The 24,399-nt window shown below is 41.9% G+C and overlaps 1 protein-coding gene across 1 annotated transcript; it reads right to left on the bottom strand.

Annotated features, from left to right (window-relative positions):
* Nucleotides 1-21,159: 21,159 nt before the first annotated feature.
* On the bottom strand, nt 21,160-22,080 carry CPXCR1 (CPX chromosome region candidate 1). Its single transcript, XM_032473835.1, is given in 3 exon segments — nt 21,160-21,508; nt 21,510-21,662; nt 21,720-22,080. Coding segments are annotated over 3 exon segments (816 nt in total). The 5' UTR covers nt 22,034-22,080.
* Between the last annotated feature and the right edge of the window lie 2,319 nt (nt 22,081-24,399).

Raw genomic sequence — 24,399 nt, 5'->3', positions numbered from 1 at the left:
AGTAAGTGTTGTTTTCCTGATTCAAAGAAACCACTGCATGAGATGAAAATCTTTTATGCTCCCACTCCTACCCTTCCTGTTTGAGATGCTTCCATGATGTTGTGCTTGCCAAGATGACAGCCATAATCCTAACCCTAAACCAACAGATGATAAAGGCCAATCAACAGATGAATGAGGAGAAAAAGGAAAAGATCCTAAATCTATAATATCACTGAACTGCTGGAAAAAAATCCTGGGACCTCCTTCCTTGATTACTGAATAAACAGTGTTCTTCTTATGCTCTGTTGGTGGGAATGTAAACTGCTGCAGCCACTATGGAAAACAGTACGGTGATTCCTCAAAAAATTAAAATAGAATTCCTTATGATCCAGCAATTCCACTTGTGAGTATATATCTGAAAAAAAGAATGAAATCACTATTTTGAAGAGAGATCTGCCCTCCCACATTCACTGTGGCATTATTGACAATAGATAAGACCAGGAAACAAGTGCCCACCAACAGATGAATGGATGAAGAATGGGACATAAACACACACACACACACACACACACACACACACACACACACACACACACACAGAGAAACATTATGCAAGCATTAAAAATAAGAAAATTCTGACAACATGGATACACCTTGAGGGCATTATGCTAAGTGAAATAAGTCAGAGAAAGACAAATAACTGTATGGTCTCACTTACACGTGGAATCTAAAAAAGCTGAACTCACAGAAATAGAATGTAGAATGGAAGCTACCAGGGGCTGGGGGAAAATGAGGAGATGTTGGCAAAGGGTACAAACTTCCAGTTAAGAGATGAACAAGTTCTGGGGGGTTAACATACAGCACGGTGTCTACAGTTAACAATACTGTACTATATACCTGCAAGTTGCTAAAAGAGCAGATCTTCAATGCTAACACACACACAACGGTAATTAAGCGAGGTGATCAAGGTGTTAACTAACATTGTGGTCATCATTTCATCACCTACACAGGTATCAAGTCGTCACATTGTGCACCTTAAACTTACACAATATCATGTTAATTATATCTCGGTAAAACCAGGAGGAAAGTTCTGTTAAAAAAAAGTCAAGTCACTGTTAGGCTCTTGTTTACTTGCTGCTGAAAGCATTCCTAATGGAAAGCAGTATCCACACCAGCTCAGGCCACCCCCACTGCCTACATTCATTTACCAAAGTTTGTCTTTTTGTTCAGCTGTTAACATGTCCTGCATTGATACACTGAACTTTAAAACATTCTGAAGCCTACAGGGTAAAGCAAAAGACTCCATTTAAATTTGATTTTTCTTGGATTCCACTTTTCTTTCCTCCATAATATGGATAAAATTTAAGGGGGGAGGGTATAGCTCAGTGGTAGAGTGCATGCTTAGCATGCATGAGGTGCTGGGTTCAATCCCCAGTGTCTCCATTAAAAAAATATATATTTAGATATAGAGATAGATATAGATAAACCTGATTACCTCCTGCCTCCAACAAAAAGCTTAAAAAATAAATTTTTTAAAAATTATGGTAAAATTTAAGTTTGGAGAAAATTGTTCCTATGTTTTGGGATTTACTAATTTATCATGGTTCTGAGTCTACCATTTTGAACATAGTAATACCTGTTTAGTTGTTGAATTTGACCTGGATGAAAATAATACCTAAATTTTCCACTTGGTGAGCCCCTACTCTACGCCAGACACTCTGCTAATTAGTAGCAGGGCGACCTGTTTGCAGTCATTGGCTCCACTTAAACATAGAGAAGATCTAACCATATTTAAATAACAATGGTTACAAAATAATATAATTGCTATAAATGGTAATGAAGAGCTATGTAGCATGATGCAATAACTTAGGAAAACATACTGCTGTTGGGAATCTAGAAGGTACCAGAACAACTGAGGGTGTTGACAGAAGGCAGAAACACAAGTGTACTTCAATATTACTTAAATTACTATGCTTTAAGCACTTGAAGGCAGCCACCCATGGGATTAAAAGTAAATACAAAGAGGAGTCAAAAAGAGACTCCATTAAATGAGATGACAGAAACAAATCCAAATGGAGCTTATTACCGATTTAAGTGGCATAAAGTCATGGATTAAGAGACACCTTTTCAACTACATCAAAAATGGACACCAACCATGTGCTTCGAGAAGAGAAAGATTTAAAGTAAGAGAACTGTCAACAATATGCCAGCAGATGCAAACAGAAAGAAAGCAGAAGTCATGGTAATAATATCAAAACTGAGCTCAGTGTTTATTAGTTGTGTCAAAAGTCACTCTTTGGTAGTCAGTGGTGTAAGCCACAAAAGGAAGAGCAGCGAAGAAGACAAAGTGTAAAACCTTGAGAAGTGGAATCAATAAAACCACATTACTTAATAATCTTTCAGATACTCCTCTTAGACCTTGGAGAAAAATGGTTGTAGAAGGTCCAACTATCACAATTCAGGCTGATCTCATAGCCACGGAAAGAATGTTTCCTCCCACAAACTGAAATGACACTTTCTACTCCAGATCCACGTTGACTACAAAACCCATCCTGAAGCAGACCACAGGGAAAGACTCATTAAATTCCAAAACATTTAAATACTTCAAATTACATCTAATAACCACAGTCCAATAGAACGGAAGTGAAAAACAAACAGACACCCAAAAAAAGAACTCCTAGAAAAACAAACAAAAAAATTTTTAAATGTATTTTAAGCATGGAGGAAGTAAAAATAAAATTTCAGATTATTCAGAAAATTACAATGTAACTATCAGAATCTATGGGCTAGGACTAAAACTGAGCTCAGGAAAACTTGTTGCCTTAAAAGCTTTTCTAAGGGAAGAAAAATAAAAATAAACACTGGCTCAGGCAACTCGGGAAAGAATAACATGAGTGGTATTCTGGCTGGGTTATAATATACACTGACTTTTCCAGGAATGCGCTCGGTTATAATACACACCGACTTTTCCAGGAATGTGTTACCATGCAAATCAAAGGAAGATTGTACTTCATTTTTGCAGAACTTTACCAAGAGTTTTTCACTATTTTGGAACATCATGTCACTAATGGCAATACCGCTAGTGCAGCCTCGTCTCCAGCACCGCATGTCAGGGAACGCCCGTGCCGGGCTGTGGGCACCTACCCCCGCGCTTGTGCTGTTGTCTTTGGGGAACTGCTGCTTGTGTATTTACGTATCAAAATGTGTATGATTTTACTTTCAACTGCTTTCCTTTTATTTCTCCCTTATATTACAATGGGGTTTCTTTTTCATTGTGCAGGTTACACTATATCTATGGATTTCATTTCAGGATATCAAAAGAGATGTTACAAAATCATTCTTATAGAAAGACACCACTGAGTGTCATGGGTGATCATTGCTGCTTCAGATGGATGGCCATTTAAATCCCATCTATTCTGTACCGTTTGAGCTGCACTGCTCATCCTGTTTTAATACTATGTTTTGATACTATTAATATGTAACTGAGCATCAAGGAGTATCCTTGAAAACTTTCCAAGCCTGAAGAAAGAAAGAGATCTCCAGATACAGAAAGTACAGAGGGTCTCAAACAAGGACCCAAACAGACCCACACCAAAACATATCATAACCAGAATAGCAAAAGTTAAAGATAGAGATTCTAAAATTAGCAAGAGTAAAATAAAGAGTCATATACAAGGGAACCCCCATAAGGCTATTAGCTTTTTCTGCAGAAACTTTGCAGGCCAGAAAGGAGCGGCATGGTATATTTAAGCACTGAAAGGGGAAAACCTGCAATCTAGGATACTCTGCCAAGCAAGACTATTCATTTAGAACAGCAGGAGAGATTAAGAACTTCTTAGACAAGCAAAAAGTAAAAGAGGTTATTGCTACTAAGCCTACCCTAAAAGAAATGTAAACAGTTTTCTCTAAGAGGGAAAGAAAAGGCTACTAGAAGAAAGGAGTGTCTATATAAAAGGAAAAATGCTACTAGTAAAGGCAAATATATAGTAAAGGTTGATGGTCAAATAAGCTAGTACTTAAATAAGCCAGCACAAAGATGAAAAGACAGAGAAGTATAAACACAACCGTAACTACAGTAAATAGAAAGGGGTAAACATGATAATGTAAAATATAACATCAGAACCCTAAATGTGGGGGAGGGGAATAAAACTATAGATCTTTTGGAATTGTGTTTGAACTTAAGTGACTGTAGTTTAAAACAGGTAGACACAGTTGCAGTCAATATATATGAACCCCATGGCAACCACAAATCCAAAACCTGTAATAGATACATAACAACTAGGAAGAAAGAAACACAGCATACAGCTAAAAGAAAAAATCATCAAACCACAAGGAAAGAAACAAAAAGGAACAGAGGACTACAGAACAACCAGGAAACAAGTGACAAAATGGAAATTAGTACACACTTACTGAGAATCACTTCAAATGTCAACGTTCTAAATTGTCCAAAAAGAAGCCCCATCTCATTTTCCAGTCAAGATGGCAGAGTAATAGGACCATGAGCTCGCCTCTCCTGGTGACTACAGCAAACCCACAACTGACCGCTCAACAACCAGCAAAAAAAGACTGGAACCTAGCAAAAAATACCTCCTTCAACTGGAAACATAAAGAGGGAACCATGGCAGGGTGGTAGGAGGGGTGTGCTCGCAATATAATTGGGCCCATACCTCCCAGGTGGGTGACCCACAAGCTGAAGGATAATTAAGTCACAGAGGCCTTCCCACAGGAGTGAGAGCTCTGAGCCCCACATCAGGCTCCCCAGCCTGGCGTTCTGGGACGGGGGGAAGAGACCCGAGGATATCTGGTTTTGAATGTGAGGGGAGCTTAACTCCAGAAGCCCGATGGGACTGCAGGAAACAGGGATTTCATTCTCTTGGGAAGCACACACAGAATCTCACATGAGCGAGGTCCAAGAGCAGAGGTAGTGATTTCATAGGAACCTGGGCCAGATCTGCCTGCTGGTTTTGGAAGGTCTCCTGGGGTGGCAAAGGATGGCTGTAGCTCACCCAGGGGACATAAAAGGTGGTGGCAGACATTCTGGGAGTGTTCCTACATGAGCTTTCCTGGAGGCTGGCATCTTGATTGGATCATTAGCACCAAGACCTAGCTCCACTCAATAACCTGTAGGCTTAACGGCTGGGAAGCCTGAGGCCAAACAACATACTGGGTGGGAACACAGCCCCACCCATCAGCAGACTTCCTGAGCTGCAAATGCCTCTAGACACAGCCCTACCCACCAGAGGTCCAGGACCAAGCTTCACCCAGCAGTGGGCAGGCACCGGCTCCTCCTGCCAGGAAACCTGCATAAGCCTCTAGTCCAGCCTTATCCCCAGGGGAATATACCAGAAATGAGAAAACAACAGTCCCAAAGCCTGTGGAAGGAACCCGCAAACACAGGCCAGACTCTACACTGGGACCAGCTGGACCCTGGCCCTTGGGTGACAAGAGAGGAGTGTTCTGCTGGGATGCATAGGGCATCTCCCACAGGGGGCCACTTTTCCAAGATCGAGAAATGTGATGAACCTACATAAAAATGCAGATAGAAGACAGACAATATGAAGCAGCAGAGGAACATCTCCCAGGCCAAGGCACACGATAAAATCCCAAAAGAAGAAACAAGTGATGAGGAGATAGGCAACTTATCTGAGAAAGAGTTTAAAGTAATGACGGCAAAGATGTTCAGAAAACTTGAGGAGTATAGATGCACAGAGTGAAGATTTTAGCAGAGTTGGAAAATATAAAGAATACCCAAACAGAGCTGAAGAATAAAATCACTGAAATGAATAACACACTAGAAGGAACCAAGAATAGACTAAATGAGGCAGAAGAATGGATCGGTGAGCTAGGAGACAGATTAGTGGAAACAACTACTTCAGAACAGAAAAAAGAAAAAAGAATGAGAACAAATGAGGATAGTTTAAGAGAACTCTGGGACAACATGAAGCGCACTAATATTCACATTACAGGGGTCCCAGAGAGAAAAGAGAGAGAAAGGACCTGAGAAAATTTTTGGAGAGATAATAACTGAAAACTTCCCCAACTTGGGAAAGGAAATAGTCACCCAAGTCCAGGAAGCACAGAGAGTACCACACAGAATCAACCAAAAGAGGAACACACCAAGGTGCATAGTCATCAGATTGACAACAATCAACGGTAAGAGAAAATATTAAAATTAGCAAGAGAAAAGCAACAAATAACATACAGGGGAACTCCCATAAGGTTATCAACTGATTTTTCAGCAGAAACTCTACAGGCCAGAAGGGAGTGTCATGATATATTTAAAGTGATGCAAGGGGAAACTTACAACCAAGAATACTCTATCCAGCAAGGCTCTCGTTCAGAGTTAATGGAGAAATCAAAAGCTTCACAGATAAACAAAGGCTAAAAGATTTCAGCACCACCAAACCAGCTATACAATAAATGTTAAAGGACCTTCTCTAGTCATCAAACCATAAGAAAAGAACAAAAAGAAAGAAGAGAAAGAAAAAGAGAGAGAGACCTACAAAAGATTGCTTTGGCTGTTTGGGGTCTTTTGTGGTTCCTTATAAACTTTGGAATTATTTGTTCTAGTTCTGTGAGGAATGTCACGAGTATTTTGATCAGGGTTGCACTGGATCTGTGGGTTGCTTTGGGTAGTGTGGCCATTTTGATAGTGTTGATTCTTCCAACTCAAGAGCACAACAAATCTTTCCATTTCTTTGTGTCATTTCAGTTTTAAGAGGATAGGTAACCTCCTTGGTTAAGTTTATTTCTAGGTATTTTATTGTTTTATGCAATGGAAATGTTTATGCTGGTTATAAAATTCTGGTTTTTGAAGTGAAAAAAAAAAGTGAGTGAAGGGCCACAAATGCAAAATAGCCTTTTTTATGGGTGAGTTGTATTCCACTCCATATATATACTGCATCTTCATTATCTATTCAACTATTGATATGTACTTAGGATGCTTCCATATCTTGGTATGGTATGTTGCTGTTAATAGCAGGGTGTATGTATCTTTTTAAATTAATTCTTATTTTGTGGTGGGCTTTATTCCTTTGATAACTGTAAGTTTAATAAACAAAAGCTCTAAACGTTCTTAGAAGCAATAAATAGCACATATATGTAAATTAAAAAATATATGTGCGGTAAAAAAAAAAAAAGAAGAAATGAGCTATCAAGTCATGAAAGACATGGAAGAAACTTAAAAGACATATTACAAAATGAAAGAAGCCAGTCTGAAAAGGCTACAAACTGCACGATTCCAACCAAATGACATTCTGGAAAAGCCACAGCTACAGAAACAATAAAAAGATCATGGTTTCCAGGGGTTTGGGGAGAGGGAGGGAGGGAGGAATGAATAGATGGAGCACAAGGGATTTTTAGGGCAATGAAATTACTCTGTATGATACTATAGTGGCGGTTACATGTCATCATGCATTTGTCAAAACCCATAGAATGTACAACATCAAGAGTGACCCCTAATGTAAACTATGGACTTTGGTTGATAATAATGTGTCCATGTTGGTTCATCGATTGTACCAAATACCACACATGATGAGGGGTGTTGAGGGTAGGAGGAGTATGTATGTGTGGGTGGGGAGAGCTATGTGTGAACCTCTCTGTATTTTCTGCTCAATTCTGCTGTGAACCTGAAACTGCTCTAAAGGAATAAAGTCTATTAATTAAAAAAAATGTAAAACGAATGAATATAGCAAAACAGAAATAAACTCATAGGTATAGAGAACAGACTGGTTGTTACTACTGGGGAGAGGGAGGAGGTGAGAAGCAGGATGGGGAGGGGACTGAGAGGTACAAACTACTACATATAAAATGTATTCGCTACAGCACAGGGAAATACAGCCGTTATCTTGTGGTGACTTTAAGTGGAGTATAATCTATAAAAACATCAAGTCACTACGTGTACACCTGAAACCAACCTGATGTCATAAATCAATTATACTTTAATTAAAAAAAAAAGAAAGTAGATCCAAGAGACTCAGTGGCCACCTAACAGCATATCCCGTTAGGAGAAAATTAAACCGAAGACGTGAAACAAACAATGTGGCTCCCTAAATTGAAGATAGAGTCAATTTAAAGTTTTAAATAGTTCTTCCCTAAATTTTCAAACCTCAGCAAGAGAGAAGGAATCCCGTAACATGAGAGAGGGTGGGAGAAAGAGAGAGAGAGAGAGAGAGGTTCCCTAGAAGGAAAAGAAAAATCTGCTGGGCTTCCAATGTCATCTGCAACAGGATGTTCGATCGTGAAGCCACGTTATGTACCGTGGGGGAAAAGAGTATGAGTGTGGAGTTCTACAACCAGCTAGACCATCACTGAAGAGTAGAAATTAAACAGACTCACTTAGACATACAAGGACCTAAGACATTTTTGCTACCCTTACATTCTTCCTGGTAGAAAAGTCTCAAAGATGCACTCCAGCAATGAAAATGAATTTATGAAAGAGGGACTTATGAATAAAAACCAGTAGTGGTAAGTAAAAGAATCAGGAACATTTAATTTAATTTAACAGATAATATTAAATTGATAGGATTTTGATTGAAGACACTGCTATCCCCCGTCTTCTCAGTTATGTTACCTCATTCAAATTACCCATCGTCCCTGCACCTTCATTTCCTTGTCTATAAAGCAGAAGTAATAGTCATTGGATGACACAGTAGGATTCACTGACATGCTCTTCATAAAGCCCCCAGCAAGGTATTTGCATCTGGTTAATGTTCAATAGATATTAGCTATTATTTTATTGAAGTGGTGAGCTTCAAATTGCTAAAACATTTTTGGATGGCAATTTTGTAGGTCCATCAAAACGTAAAAGACCCTGGGCCCTAGACCAACCAGTTTCACTGCACTCACGTTCGTACAGAAATGTCAACTGCAGCAGAATTTATTATGGAAAAATTATCATCAGTCTTACTGTTATCAGTAAGAGAATGAGAAACCATGGTAAAATATAGTTTTGACTACTACGCTACTGTTGTAAAATATGAGGTGGTGGTTCTTTGTGTATCATTTTATTATAATGTACATATAAATGATGTGTATACATTGACCTGGAAGGATGTTGCACTCCTGTATGTAATGGTGTCTGTAAAGTGGTATGAAGGGTCCAAACCAATGTTGGTGTGGTCCACCTGGAGGCAGCGGTGGTGCTGAGAAGGCTCCCTCTTTAGTACATACCCTTCTGTACTATGTGAATTATTTTTTATTTAGTATGTTCTGCTTTTGTTGTTCAATTTTTTAAAAATGAATGAATTCCTCACACGTATCACTCCTCAATTTTGGTCACAACATATTCTAGAAGTTCTTTATTTTATAGAAAGTGTGCCTTGATGCAGAATCTAATGTATGAGGCAAGACAGATTGCACACGTTTGCCCTCATTAGGGACGTGGGAGGTTAATGTGTGTCCCTCTGCGGAGTCCTGATGTATTATGAACATGTGTTCTCCCACTTCCCTCTCTTTTACTCCCCACACTGTGCCAACCAAGGTGGTGTTTCTTCAGTTTCCATCTTTCCCCTTCCTTGTTCTTTTCTAGAGGCCTTCCCTGGACAATCTCATGCCCAACTGTGGCTTCATCCACAACTAACATGTGAAAGTAAGACAAGCACTAACATGTGTTGGGCACATATTTTGTTCTAGGAACTTCTAACAAGTGTCCTCCTTCACTGCTCACAACAATGTTCACAGCAGCACTATATACAATAGCCAGGACATGGAAGCAACCTAAATGTCCATCAACAGATGATTACATAAAGAAGTCATGGTATATTTATACAATGGAACACTACCCAGCCATTAAAAAGAAGAAAATAATGCCATTCGCAGTGACATAGATGGACCTAGAGACCATCATTCTAAGTGAAGTAAGCCAGAAAGAGAAAGAAAAATACCATATGAGATCACTCATATGTGGAATCTAAAAAAAAGAAAAAGAAAAAGACACTAATGAACTCATCTACAAAACAGAAACAGACTCGCAGGCATAGGAAACAATCTTATGGTTACTGGGGGAAAGGGAGTGAGAAGGGATAAATTTGGGAGTTTGATATTTGCAAATGTTAACCACTATATATAAAAGTAGATTAAAAAACAATTTCTTCTGTAAAGCACAGGGAACTATATTCGATATCTTGTAATAACCTTTAATGAAAAAGAATGTGAAAATGAGTATGTGTATGTATATGCATGACTGGGACATTGGGCTGTGCACCAGAAATTGACACAGTGTAACTGACTGTACTTCAATTAAAAAAAATCTGAAAGAAAGTGACACCCTCACTTTACACATAAGGGAGATGTATATACAGTATAGAAGACTTGCCCAAGGTCACACAGCCAGGATACGGCAGATTTAAAGTCCGAGCTGCCTGGTACTAAAACCACATTTTACTAGCCTTTAAGCCATATTTAAAAAAATATACTTAACCTCTCAACTATATTGTCTTCTATACATGTAATCACACCACTTGTTTACATGGTCAGGCATAATACCTATTCAAGCTGTGCCTCGGTTTTCTCATCTGTGAAGTGTATAAATATAATAATAATGCCCATCCAACTAGGATTGCTATGAGGATCACCCCTGAGTTAATATTTGTGAAGATGCTCAGAACTGTGCCAGCCACACAGTGAGTGCTACATAGTTATGTTTTCCCCTTGAAATCTAGACCCTCATTTCCAACTGCATCCAATTTCCCTGATTAGCTCTCATGTGCAAAAATGGTCACCAGCCTCTCTTAGATCTATCTCAGAGATGTCTCTTCTTAGCCCACTGTCACTATCTTCTCACCTCTTGCTGGACCTATTCCAGTACCCTGCACTGGCCTCTCTTCTGCAGCCTGGCCCTGGAGTGATTCATTCTCAATACTTCCTGCTTGAGTGATTTTTTTTCTAAAACATAAATTTGATTATGGCAGTCTCTTGCTTAAATCCCTTCAGTGTCTTACAACTCAATAATAAAAAATGCGCAGAAGATTTGAACAAATACTTCACAAAAGAAATATATATATATATATGATAAGTATGTAAAAAGACACTTAATGTCATTAGTTAATAGGGAAATGCAAATTGTAACCACAGGGAGACATGGCTGTTCACCCATTAGGTTGGCTAAAATGAAAATGACTGACCATGCCGAATGACGGCAAGGATGTGGAGCAACTGGAACTCTCACACATTGCCGGAGGGAAGGGAAAATGGTGCAGCCACTTTGGGAAACCAGTTTGCAGTTTCATAAGTTAAACACACTTCTCTCACGTAGTGCAGCCATGCCACTCCCAGATATTCGCCAGAAGGAAACGAAAGCACATGTTCACATCAAGACTTGTACACAAATGTCCACATCAGCATGATTTGTAACAGCCCCAAACCAGATACAACCTAAACATTTACCAATAGGCAAGAGGATAAACAAATTACGATCTGCTCATTCAGTGGAATAGAACTCCACAATAAAAATAAATAAATAAACTAATGAGACATGCAACCATATGGATGAACCTCAAAACTGTTATGCTAAATAAAGGAAGCTAGACAAGAGAGCATACTGTATGGTTTCAGTTACAGAAAATACTAGGAGATTCAAAGTAATACATAATGACAGAAAGCAGATCAGTGCCTGCCAGGGTCTGGGGAGGGAAGAGCGGGGTTGCCAAAGGGTACGAGGAAATTTAGGGGGGATAATGGCCATGTTTGTTATTTGCATTATGGTAATAACCTCAAAGATATATCCATTTGTCAAAACTAATCAAACTGCACACTGAAAACCTTACGCAGTTTCCTGCACTTAAATTTTACTCAACAAAATTGTAAAAAAAGTAAAAGAAAAACAAATTCTGAAATTAAAAAAAAAAAACAACCACACAGACAGAGAACTGGCTCCTAGGCACCTACAACACAAACCAGGGTAACACTACCCAGTCATGCTATAAAAAGTCTTTCACGATCCATTCTCTGGGTGGCTTCTGACCCTCATTTCCATCCTTGGAGCTCTCCAGGACCTCACCATTAGCAATGGTCTATTAGCAACGGTCAGCTTGCGTTGTAGTTACCTGCCCTTAAATCTGTCTGCCTCCTGCCTTCCTGTCTCTGCAGGATGAATGCAGAAATGGTTTAGCTGCACTGGGTTCCTCTCTCCCCTTGGCAATGCTGGGCATCTCAGCAATTTGCAGGAAGGTGGGAGAAATAATGAGAACGTATTTAACCAGACAGAGGAAGACCATTTGGTAGTCTCTGGAGGTGCTGCCCTGGGTAGATGGTATTTTTAGACATATGGACAGGTTTCTGAGGAAGAAGGAAAATTACCTGGCAGCTTTTCACACTGAGGGCTTCAGTGGGCAGAAACACACAAGGCCGTTATCCAGCAGACCGCCGTTTCCTGCCATGAAGTAGAAATACCAACCCCCCAAAGTAACGGTTTTATTAGGTGGGGCCCTTTGGAAGGTGATGACATTGTAAGCGTAGATCTCATGAATGGTATTAGGGCTCTTATAAAAGAGATCCCACAGAATTCCCTAGCCTCTTCTATCATGTGCCAGTGACAATGAAAAGCCTGCCACCCAGAGGGGGGCCCTCATCTGATCATGTTGTCACTCTGATCTTGGACTTCCAGCCTCTAGAACTGTGAGCAAAAAATGTCTGCTGTTCATAAGGCACCAAATGTGTGCTATTTTGTTACAGAAGCCTGAACAAGCTAGGATGCCTTCATATTTTTGTTGTTTGTTTTTTGCCTGATTGTTCTGGCTAGAACTTCCAGGGCTATGTTTAATAGAAGTAAGAGTGGGAATCCTTATCTTGTTTCTGATCTTAATGGAAAAGCTTTCCATTTTCACCCACTGATTATGACATTAGCTGTGCGCTTTTCACATATGGCCTTTGCATATGCAACCACAAACGAGACAGCCGAGAAGAAATGGGTAAATTCCTAGAAACATGCCCTCTACCAAGACCGAACCATGGAGCCATAGAAGGCCTGAGCAGACCTGTAACTAGCAAGGAGGTTAAATCAATAATCAACAGCCTCCCAATAAAGAAATGCCCAGCATCAGAAGGTTTCACTGGCAAACTCTACCGAACATTTAAAGAATTAATGACAATCCTTCTCAAACTCTTCCAAAAAAAAAAAAAAAAAAAAAAAGAAGAGTGAACACTTCCCAACTCATTTGGCACCAGAATTACCCTAATACCAAAGCCAGAAAAGGACAGTACAAGAAAGGAAAATTATAGACCAATATCCCTAATGAACATAGATACAAAAATCCTCAGCAAAATATTAGCAAAACAAATTCAGCAGCAGACACCATGATCACATGGGATTTGCCCCTGGCTTGCAAGAATGATTCAGCGTATGAAAATCAATTAATGTGATATATCACATTAACAGAAAGAAGGCTAAAAATCACGTGAACATCTCAATAGACGCAGAAAAGCATTTGATCAAATTCAACACCCTTTCATAATAAAAACTCTCAACAAACTAGGAAAAGAGAGAAGTCAGCTCTACCCACCCTGCTGTTGTCTGTGTTGAGAAGCCCCCCCCCACCATTATAATGGCCTTAATGGTCCTTTTTCCATGAGCATCTTCCCTTTCTGTTCATCCTTAACACTGTCACCATTAATCTCCCCTTCCACCTCTTCCCTGCTCTCTTACCATCTGCCCCTCTGCCTGTTCCTACTATTAACAATTCCCCATTCCTGTGGCAGAGAAACGGCTAACAGGGATAGAGAAAGCAATTATGCACACTTTGCTTATGGGAGAAACATCTGAGTGTCTGCTACCCAGCCAGCCTATGCTCGGGAGGAGAAGCGGGGAGCTGGAGTCACAGTGCCTGACTTCAAGGTGCTCACATTGGAGAGGGAGCTATGAGGCCAGCCATAAAGGCAATAACAGACATGCACAGGTGGAAGCTCAAAAGGGGGTCTGAACTGTTGAGCAGAGGGGGCAAGCTGTGGCAGAGAAGGGGGGGGGCGTGACATTACAGATGGATGCCAGAGAGGAGACATGAGCTGAATCTCAGTGGACACACAGGAGATAACCAGGCAAAGGGGATGGGCAGCGAGGGGCAGTTGCTGGGTATTTCAGCAGAGGCCTGGGCAAAATCACAGAGCGAGACACACTTAGTGTAGTAACATACAGGCGTTTAGGATTCTAAAAGCATGGAGCCAAAGTCAGGGGACAGTGAGAAAGAAGTAAGATGGGAGAGGCAAGGACCAGGATCAGGAGGGTCCTGGGTACCGCTGGGCCAAAGGTTCCAAAACTTTGATGTGTGTATCAGGCACATGTGGGGAAATTCAAGATTTCTAGGCACCAGCTAGAGATTATGATTTGGCAGGACTGTTACTCGGTTCTGAAATCAGCACTGTCGCAAGCACCTTAGGTGAGCGAGATGCAGAGATTCTCCAGCTGACAATTTGCGAAACACTGTTGTCGGCAATCAGGAGGAATGAAGGGACCTGAACATAATAGGAGGCAGTGGAGTCTTGCTTGGCTATGTTTCCATATTAGGCCTTCTTGAGGATTGTAAGAGGCTTAATTTGAAGAGAAAAAGGAAGACCTAATCCATAAGGAAAATGACAATAATCCAAACTATGGTTTAGATGAGGAGAGGGGGTGAAGACGGAGGAGAGAAACCATATTCTGGAAGTCTTTGGGAGGCAAAGGCTGCAGGATGCATGACTGATTAGAAGAGAGAGGTCAAGAAAAGGGAAGATTTGAGAGTCTAGCCTGAGTTACTGGGTGGTGGTGGTGTCAATCGGACTAGGAAATGTAGAAGGAAGATGTGATGGGGTTGGGGGAGTGTTACTGGGTCAGTCTTGGACCTGTTGAATGTGAGATGAGTAGGCAGTTGGATGTAAGAGTTGGAAGCTTAGGGCAAAATCTGGGATTGGGCATCCAGATCCTGGAATCCATGGAACACAGTGCTTGCTGAGGCAGGAGAGTGAATGAGATCATCCATGGAGAGGATGGAAGAGGAGAGGAACAATGTGCTAAGAAAAGAATCCCAGGTGATGCCAACTTTCACTAGGCGCGCAGAAAAGGTATAGAGGAGGTGGTAATGGAAGAGCTAGGAGTGTAACGAGAAGTAGAAGAGAGCGATACAGAAGCCAAGGACTAGAAAGCACCCAAAGAAAGGGATGGCCAGCGACGACAAATACAGCAGAGGGCTCAAGAAACATCCGCTGGATTCAGGATGGTGTGGGCACCCGTAATCCTCATGGAGACGTTTGCAGGCAAGCGGAAGGGAGAGGTCCAAGTGCAGTGCCTTGGGAGGTGAGGCAATGGAAACAGGAAACTGATGCTACTTACTTGCAAGGTCTGAAGGAGAGTGGTGGTTAAGCTGGATTGCCCGACTGAAGGCCAGGAGGCTGCAGAGAGGGGGAGGCGAGAACACAGCAGGGACAAGGGGCCAATGAAGAAGAGAGGTCCTGGGAGATGGCGGAAGGCAGACTGTCAAGGGCACAGGGGTGAGGAAGTTTCCCACAGGAGTCGCCCCCTCCTCTGAGAGCTCAGGAAGAGAAGGGCCACGTTGATAAGCGCGTCCAAGTGCCCTTAATTTTCTCACAGATCAGGAGGCAAGGTTCTCTGCTAAGAGTGACTTCTCATTAGTTTAGTGGTTTTTTTCAAAAACCCTCATCTTCGCTGACTGGCACAGAATAGTGTTTGCCTGCTCCATTTCTTAGGGTTCCCTTAGTCTTAAGTGTCAAGACACCTGGGCCAAATCAGCTTCAGTAAAAAGGGAACCCACGTTTGTACCTGGATAGCCCCGGGCGGAGCTGGTGTGGGACGGTGCTTGGTGTCTGGGTCCTCCCCGCCCGAGGCCCAGGGCTTGGTGGGCCCTCTTCCACGCACTGGCTCCACCCAGACTGGTTCTCCGCTGGGGGTGACAAGCCAGCTGTTCAAAGAACTGGCCGAAGGCGGCTGGAGGAATGGGAGTCTCCTGGGAGGTTCAGATAAAGTCCTGACACTTAAACTCTCACTGGACCAGCCCAGGTCCTGCGCTTCCCGATCTGGGTGCCTGAGATTAGGGAGGAGGTAGGTTCCCCATGGCAGCAGCATCGGAATTACCTGGAGAGCCAGTTAAAACACAGACTTCTGGGCCCTGCACTGGGATGTCTGGTTCAGGAGGGATCTGCATTTCTAACACGTGCCCAGGTGAGGCTGACGCTGCCGGTTTTGGGGCCACACTTGAAGAATCACTGATCCACGTATGGGAGATTGGGGCTCAGCAACCCAAGAAGAGGAGATGCTTGCTACACCCATTCTCTGCCCTCCAGAGCCGCCTCTGATATGTGTCTGGCTTGTCCTGTGACATGAGGCTAGGGAAGCATCGTTCCTTCCACGCAGAACGCACAGGCAGTTAGAACCAGGCTGGTGAAAAGTGCCAAAGCACAAAGCACAGTGGCAGGGTTGCAAATGACATGGCAGTGCCTTTCTTCACAGTCGGAGTTTCTGCAAAATTCTTTCAGGCTGCTGCCCGCAGCACATTGAAAAAAAATTTTTTTTTATTATATTCCTGATGCATGGGTTTCTACTCTTTAAGCCAAGTGAAAAAGTCTGTCTAGATAATGAATTTTGACACATCTATAAATGATATTCTCTATTCTTATTCTCTTATATTTTATCCAAGCTTGTATTTTCATCAAGTTAGTTTAATATTCTAAGATAAAATATCATGGTTGGTAGAATGACTTCCAGAAGCTGATGTCTCACTTGTGTGTATTTTCAAGCCCTCTCCCCTAAACACACACACACACTCCTAGGTTGAAATAATATAAATTTAAAATCCAGATTTCTTACTCATATTTGAATAGATTTTTCTTCCATCCTATAATAATTTTTAATCCCTATTCTCTAAAATAAGTGAAGCTAAGATTGTCTTTAACTGGTTTATCACCAGTGGATGATGAACGGATGACAAGCCAGCCCTCTAGTCCAGTGATGCGCAGAGTCCCTTCTCTGGGGTTGAGGTCAATTTCTCACTAAGGTGTGGTTCTCCAGTCAGGAAGGCATCAAAAGCGTGCCAGGTCTTGGTGGGGGGAGAGAGCTGGGAGCTCAGGAATAACCATTCCATGCACGAGACCTGAGTTTGACTCATATCTGGGAAGGAAGACAAATCTGGGTACAGAACCCGTGGTTTGATTCTAATTATTGTCATTGTGGAGATCCAGCTCCCTGTGGACATCTCAGGGATTTGCCTGCCCTAGATTTTCAAATCAAGTCAGGTGCCTGGAACTTTATAAAGTTAGTTCGCGTACTGCCTCCTTCTGCCCCTTGACCTGAGGTCCCAGCCCCTTCACTAATCCTGCTAATTTTTCACTCTTGCATTGACCGCAAACCTGAGACCTCTTTTCCATTCTCTACCAGTGGGCCTTAGTCCACTCGAACAAATGCTGATAACATTTTATTTTAAGGTGCAGAGTCTGGATTCCTTCCACTGGGCACCTTATCACCTAAGCCCATCAGGTTTTCAGTTCTACATAACAATCACCTCCCTCTCTCGTCCCCTCTTTCTAATTAAGGCCTTCCTAACAGAGACTTCTGTACCACAGTATGGCGCATAATACAGCATCATCGAGATGTGGGGAGTCGGGGAAGGTTTCTCAGAGGAAGGCAATCTAGCCAACCCCCAGGAGAGTCAGCAGAGGTATCCAGGAGAGAGGGCAGCTGGCTGGAGGTGCAGGGGCGAGAAGACGGAAGAAGCTAGCATGGCTGGATCACAGACTTTGAGGATCATGGCTCAAGAAGAAAATGACGAGATAAGAGTCAGATCGTGCTGGGCTCCACAAACTCCACTAATGACATCAGTAAGTTCTTAAAAGCAATGGGAAGGAAAGGAACAGTGCTGATGAGAGATGATGGTGGCCCAAACCAAGATGGTGGCCATGGGAATGGAGTAAAGGAGACGAATCCTGGATAATTTGGGAGTTCAAGTCAACAGACTGTGGTGCTGTTGGGGTGTAGGTGGTAAGGGAGAGGGCAGTTATGAGCAAAGATACCTGGGGGATGGTGGACCAAGCTGGGGCGGGTGGAGGAGATGAGTTCAACTTGGAATATGTTGAGTCTGACGTGTCTGTGCAAGGACCAGGTGACAGTGGCTATATGGATCTGAAGCTCTGGAGAAAGAACCAGGCTGGAGCTGTAGATCTTGGAGTCGTCACCATGCAGGTGGGAGGCTAAGGATGGAGTATCACCCAGAGCACGGAGAGCGGCAAGAAAGGTATGCCTGGGATAGAATTACAAGAGTTGCCTGCATTTAAGGGACAGACAGAAGAAAAGGAAGCACAAAGGAGACAGAGAGACCAGCAGCTGTGGTAGGAGAATCAGCGGAGTTTCAAGGTCACTCAGTCCCTTGAAGTGAGTATTTAAAGGAGAAAGCAGCCCTAGGTGCTAAACCCTGGCAAAAGGTCAGGCCAGGCCAGGTTGTGAAAACGTCCTTCACGTCTGGGAGCAAGAAGCTTGTCAGTGACCTGAGTGTCTGAGTGAGTTGCTGGGCCTGAGTGTAAGGTTGCGGAGGGTTAAGAAGTGAGTAGGAGGTAACAGAGTGGGAAACATAGCGTCTCTTAAGAAGTTGGTGTAAACTTCCCCCAAAGTTTCAAGCTTTGAGAAGCTTTGAAGTAGAGGAGAGAGAAAGGGAACTAGAAGGGAAAGTGGGGAGAAAGAATGGGTTTAAGAACAGACACTTGAGCATTTAAAACTTTTAGCTGAAGGTATAGGAGAGAAAGGGGAGATATTTAATAAAGAGAGACCCTGATAAGATGAGAGATGATGGAGTCATTCTTGGAGAAGACTTCTCTAATAAGGAGCATGTCAGCAAACCCAAGAAGGAAGCGAAGGAGTGAACCACGTGGAGACTGAGGGCAAAGTGTATCAAACAGACAAAACCACAAGTGCAAAGGCCCTGAGGTAGGAGCATTCTTCACTGATCAAGAAGAGCAGCATCGGGGGCTCAGATCAGGATGGTGGAGTGAGAGGACATGGACTTACCTCCCCTCATGGACACATCACAAATACATCTACATGAGGGATAATTCTCACTGAAAACTAACTGGAAACAGGCAGAAAGACTCCTGTACAACCAAGGCTGTAAGAAAGATACACACATAATTGGGTAGGAAGGGAAGAAAAGCAATAAGGTTGGGACTTGTGCCCCTGGGAGGGGACTCAGAGGAAAAGCGAGATGACACAGGTGGACACACACCCTGAAGGGTGAGCATTTTGAGGCACAGACTGGACGCCCCAGTCCTGGGCTCCTACACAGGGAGACAAGCCCCTTGGCTGGTTGGAGGACTGATGGGACTAATAAAGGGCTGTGGGGAGCATGGACCTTGCTGGTAAGATGTGTACGCATACAGACTTGCCCCCAGGGCAGGGCAGAGAGGGGTCCGCTCTAGCAGTTGCTACATTTCCTGTCACATGCCTGAGCCCAAGCCAAGCAAAACCTCTCTGGCCGTGTTTACTTGACATCACTGCACGGCACTGGATCTGGGGTGGCCATGATGGGGAAAAGACATGACCATGAGATGCAGACATGACCCAGTCCCAGGGCAGAGCCTGGGTCGGGTGGTGGTGGCCATGGATGGCACAACGCAGAAGCAACCCGGATCTCTGGCAACAGCTGTTCCACCACAGCTGTCTGTCGATGCACGCTGAGAGCCACGAGGGCCCTGCTGCCCTGCGGAGCAATTACACACCAAGGACGGGGGGTAGGCAGAGGCTGGGGGCAGTGACTGGCTATGAGGAAGAGAAGAGACTTGCATGTGAGGCTGTGTCTGAGCAGAGCCACAGCGCCTGCACAGGTGGTGCACTGGACCTCTGTCTGTGACCAACACGAGCTGACAGCCCACACCATGGACAAGGACAAGATCCTAGTGCCAGGAGAGACAGAAACAAACACTTGAAAGAAACACAGCCAGCTCAGGCCCAACCCTCACGGCTTCTGCTCCAGCAACTTGGGATCAGACCCCACTGCAATAGGGTGGTGATGGCCACTGAGCAGAGGAGAAGTCCTGCCTCACACCCAGCACCAGCTCTAGCCCCACCATCTCCAGCTCCACCCTCTACCAAGGTGAGAGCTGCCACACACCCGGAGGAAAGATGTGACTTGCATCCACGTCAAATCCAGCTATCCTACCAAAAGCACTGGGCACATGCAGTCTGCACAGGGGCACTCCCACATCAGATCAGCCCTTCAAGACTGCAATAGGTAACTGTTTCACCTAAATTCACACAAACAGAGACAGTCAGGCAAAATGGAAAGGCTACTCTCAATTGGAAGAGCAAGAGAAAAACTCTGGAAAAATAAACAATGAAAGAGAAAGAAACAACTTACCAGATGAAGAACTTTAATAATAGTTGGTAATAAAAATGTTAACTGAATTAGGGAAAAGAATTGACATACACAGTGACCACTTAAACAAGGAGCTAGAAAATATTAAAAAAGACCAAACAGAAAAGAAGAATTCAATAGATAAAATGAAAAAACACACTAGAAGGAATAGTCAGCAGACAAGTGATACAGAAGAATGTGTAAGTGATCTGGAAGATAGAATGACGGAACTCACCCAATCAGAGCAGCAAAAAGGAAACAATTTTTTAAAATGAAGCAATTGTAAAGATCTCTAGCATAACATTAAGTGTACCAACATTTACATTATATGCAAGGAGAGAGGCAAGGGAATTGAAAATGTGCTTGAGGAAATTATGGCTGAAGTATTCCCAAATCTGACGAAAGAAAGAGATAGATATTCATGTATAGGAAGCATAGAGGGTCCCAAACAAAATGAACTCGAATAGACTCACACCAAGGAATATCGTAACTCAAATGGCAAAATTTAATTGCTGACTCAGTACAGATCCAGGGCATGGCATTTTGATGATCTGTTTGTAATAGCACCATATAAACAGAGGTTTCCTTAGGAATGGTTCCCCTCTTCTCAGAAAAAGAAATGGTGTTTCTTTTTGCTATGTCCTGTTTTGTGTTCCTTTCTGCAACTCCATCTAATGCAAAAAAATTTATGTTCAAGCTATTTTGTCTCAATTTAGTAGTCCAATTATTTAGACTTTTTTAGAAATTAAATTTTAAAATGAATTTGCCCATTTACCCCAGTTGAACTTCCTAGGAAAGCTCTCTAAATTCAACCAAATTGTTGAAACGACTTTGGCAAATGGGACATCAATATTTCTAGTTGTTACTGATGCTTATAATCACAGCCCTCGCGTTGTAGGGAGACCCCAAGTGCTTTCCGATGAAACGTGTTTTGAATTCGGGCCTGTGGGACACAGAACACAGGCCTCACTAAGATGTGGACTCCATCCTTTCCTTTAGCATCAGTTGATTCGGAAAATTTTCCTGATGTCAGACTCTCAGCGAGGGGACAGCAGTGATACGAATTCAAAGGTCTTCCAAATATCGTGGTTCTCTCCCCGTGAGTGAGGACATTTGGATGAGGAAGAAATGCTGTGTATTTTGGCTTCACCCACACGGTATTTTGGCGACCTGCAGCCCGCCAGAAATGTCTCCTACACAGCAGGCGGAGGGGCCATTCTTATCTCATGGCTGTTGATGAATGGGATTCTCCATGAAATGGAGAACTGGAGAGAAACTCTGTAATTCACAGCGTAGTGACAGAAATCGCTCGTTTCCACCTCCACTTCTCCTGAGCCGAGTCTTGCTCCCTTAGTTAAGGGGTAGCTTTTATCAATTTTTACTGGTGGGATACCCAGGTAGGCAGTTCTCCCTGATCCTGACATGAGAAGGATCCATTTTCTAGGAGTGGGAATCTGAATGAAAAGGGACCCTCTTTTTACACCTTCTTTTTGAGAATCTTTTTGGAGCTTCTCAACTGAAAGCATACTGTTTTCTGCTGCTTGAGGAACAGCATGCCCCTGGCAGGTTGGTGTGTCCTGCTCCCTGTTCGCTGGGTGGCTTTCCACCTGAGAGATCATACTAGAATCAGCAAATGAAGGCTCTATATCTGTACTACAGTCGTTCGGAGCCCCATTTTCTAAAATTTTGAGAGCACTGTCAGCTGGATCACTTCCTTCTTTAGTAGGAGAAGCCATCCTGGGTTCTGTTTACGAGAAAGAAGACAAAGGTCTATTAAACTGAGGAATTCTCTGCTTCATTAAAAAAACCAAAAACCAAAAGCAAAAGCAAAAGCAAAAACAAAAACCAACAAAAGAGTTTAGTCCTAGAAAACAAGCAAGTGGGTGTGTTATACCTGAGCCTTCTTACACCTTTAAGTAATATATATATAAAGTTTATAATATATATAGCTCACACCTTTAACATCAGAGTCAGAGACCCATAAAATAAATCAAATAAGGGAAAAAAATAAATCAAATAAGGAAAAAATCCAAACAGAGGACAAATATGGCCCCTATTAAATAGGCAGTCCCATTACTTAGTTCTGGAACTTGTATACATTTAGAATAACATAAACTTTCATCTGGCTGACGTAGGATTATACTCTATGCACTAAAGCACGTATAGTTCCTCCCAGTAGTAAGCCCAATTATTACCTTTTGGGTGGTAAATTAAATAGAATTTTTATTTAATAAAATTGATTCAAATTACTGACCTGGGATTTGAAAATGAGACCAAAGTAGAAGACAACTTTTTTTTTGAGTATGTATGTTTAAGAGAGAATCGAGACCTATATGAAAATAAAATGGTTGAATTTATAAGGAGAACAAACTATTCTCCCCTTGGAATTTTTTTCTTTGCTTTGTTCTTTCAGCTGTTATTTTAAAACAAAATCTCTGCAAAAAGCAACAATTATGAATTATGTAGGAGGGCAAGGCAAAATAGATAAGAGAGTAGAAAGCTGAAAAGTGAAGTCCAAACTCTGAGTCATTTATTAAAATACCTTTCAAATTCACCATTTCCTTTTCATTCTCATTGCCTCAGCACTTATCAAACTGATAATCACATCATGCTTTTTTTTTTTTTTTTTTTTTTACTGCTAATAGTAGCTGAATTCCCTGATTCCAAACTCTCAGCCCATTTCTCTACTCTTACCTATTTCTTCCCTTACATCACCCACTTGCTCAGATACCTTCAGTGGATCCTAATTTTCTGAGCCATGTATTTCCCATTCCTCTCTCTGAGGGGACTTGAGATAATCTGGCTTGGAAGATTTCTTTAGCATTAAATAGAGTGGACAAACAGTTTCTTACTTCAGTCATTGTGGAAAACAGTATGGAGATTCCTCAAAAGACTAAAAATAGACTTACCATATGACCCAGCAATCCCACTCCTGGGCAGATATCCAGAAGGAATCCTAATTCAAAAATATACCTGCACCCCAATATCCATAGCAGCACTATTTACAATAGCCAAGTCATGGAAACAACCTAAATGTCCATCGACAGATGATGGATAAACAAGATGTGGTATATTTATACAATGAGATACTACTCAGCCACAAAAAATGACAACATAATGCCATTTGCAGCAACATGGATGTCCCTGGAGAATGTCATTCTAAGTGAAGTAAGCCAGAAAGAGAAAGAAAAATACCATATGAGATCGCTCATATGTGGACTCTAAAAAAGAAGACAATGAACTTAAATATAAAACAGAAACAGATTCATAGACATAGAACACAAACTTGTGGTTGCCAGGGGCAGGTGGGTGGGAGGGACAGACTGGAGTCCAAGATTTGTAGATGCTGACAGGTATATATAGAATAGATAAACACATTTATACTGTACAGCATAGGGAAATATGTTCAAGATCTTGCAGTAGCTCATGGTGAAAAAGAATATGCAAATGAATATATGTATATTCATGTATGACTGAAAAATTGTGCTACACATCAGAAATTGACACAACATTGTAAACTGACTATAACTCAAAAATAAAAAGTTTCTTATTGAAGGCAATGGTGGGGAAAGGCAAATGCAAGTCGGCTGAAAACAAATCTGGAGGTATCTGAGACGTTAACAAACGTTACTTCCATTTTTTTTATGGCTAGCTTTTATGAGCTAACCTGGACAGAATTTATGGATAGGTCCACTGGATTGAAACATGTAAAGTGACATAGGCCTTTATCTCATCCTGCAGTCTTCAGAGACCCTCCATAATCTGATTCCACCTTTCCTATTCAACTTTCTTTCTTTTATTCACTCAACATGTTTTTTTTCTAACACTGCTGGTTTTTTGTTTTGTTTTGTTATTTTATGCTCAGATTTAACTTACAATTTAACTATTAAGTATTTTTTTCCAAAATTTGATATTAGGTCAAGTGTAACTTTTTCTCTCAAACAGATTATACATACAGAGAGAGCGCATTGATCACAATGAGATTTTATTCTCTGTGTTCCACTCTCTAGTGCCGTTCTCCTAAGTCATGGAATGGTACATTCTACACTCTATCTTTCCATTCTTTTAATCACACTATTCCTTAACTTCTGTTATCACGTGA

This window comes from Camelus ferus, chromosome 35, assembly GCF_009834535.1.
Source record: "Camelus ferus isolate YT-003-E chromosome 35, BCGSAC_Cfer_1.0, whole genome shotgun sequence".
In the NCBI taxonomy this organism is placed as follows: Eukaryota; Metazoa; Chordata; class Mammalia; order Artiodactyla; family Camelidae; genus Camelus; species Camelus ferus.
This window is presented reverse-complemented; position numbering and strand designations above follow the sequence as displayed.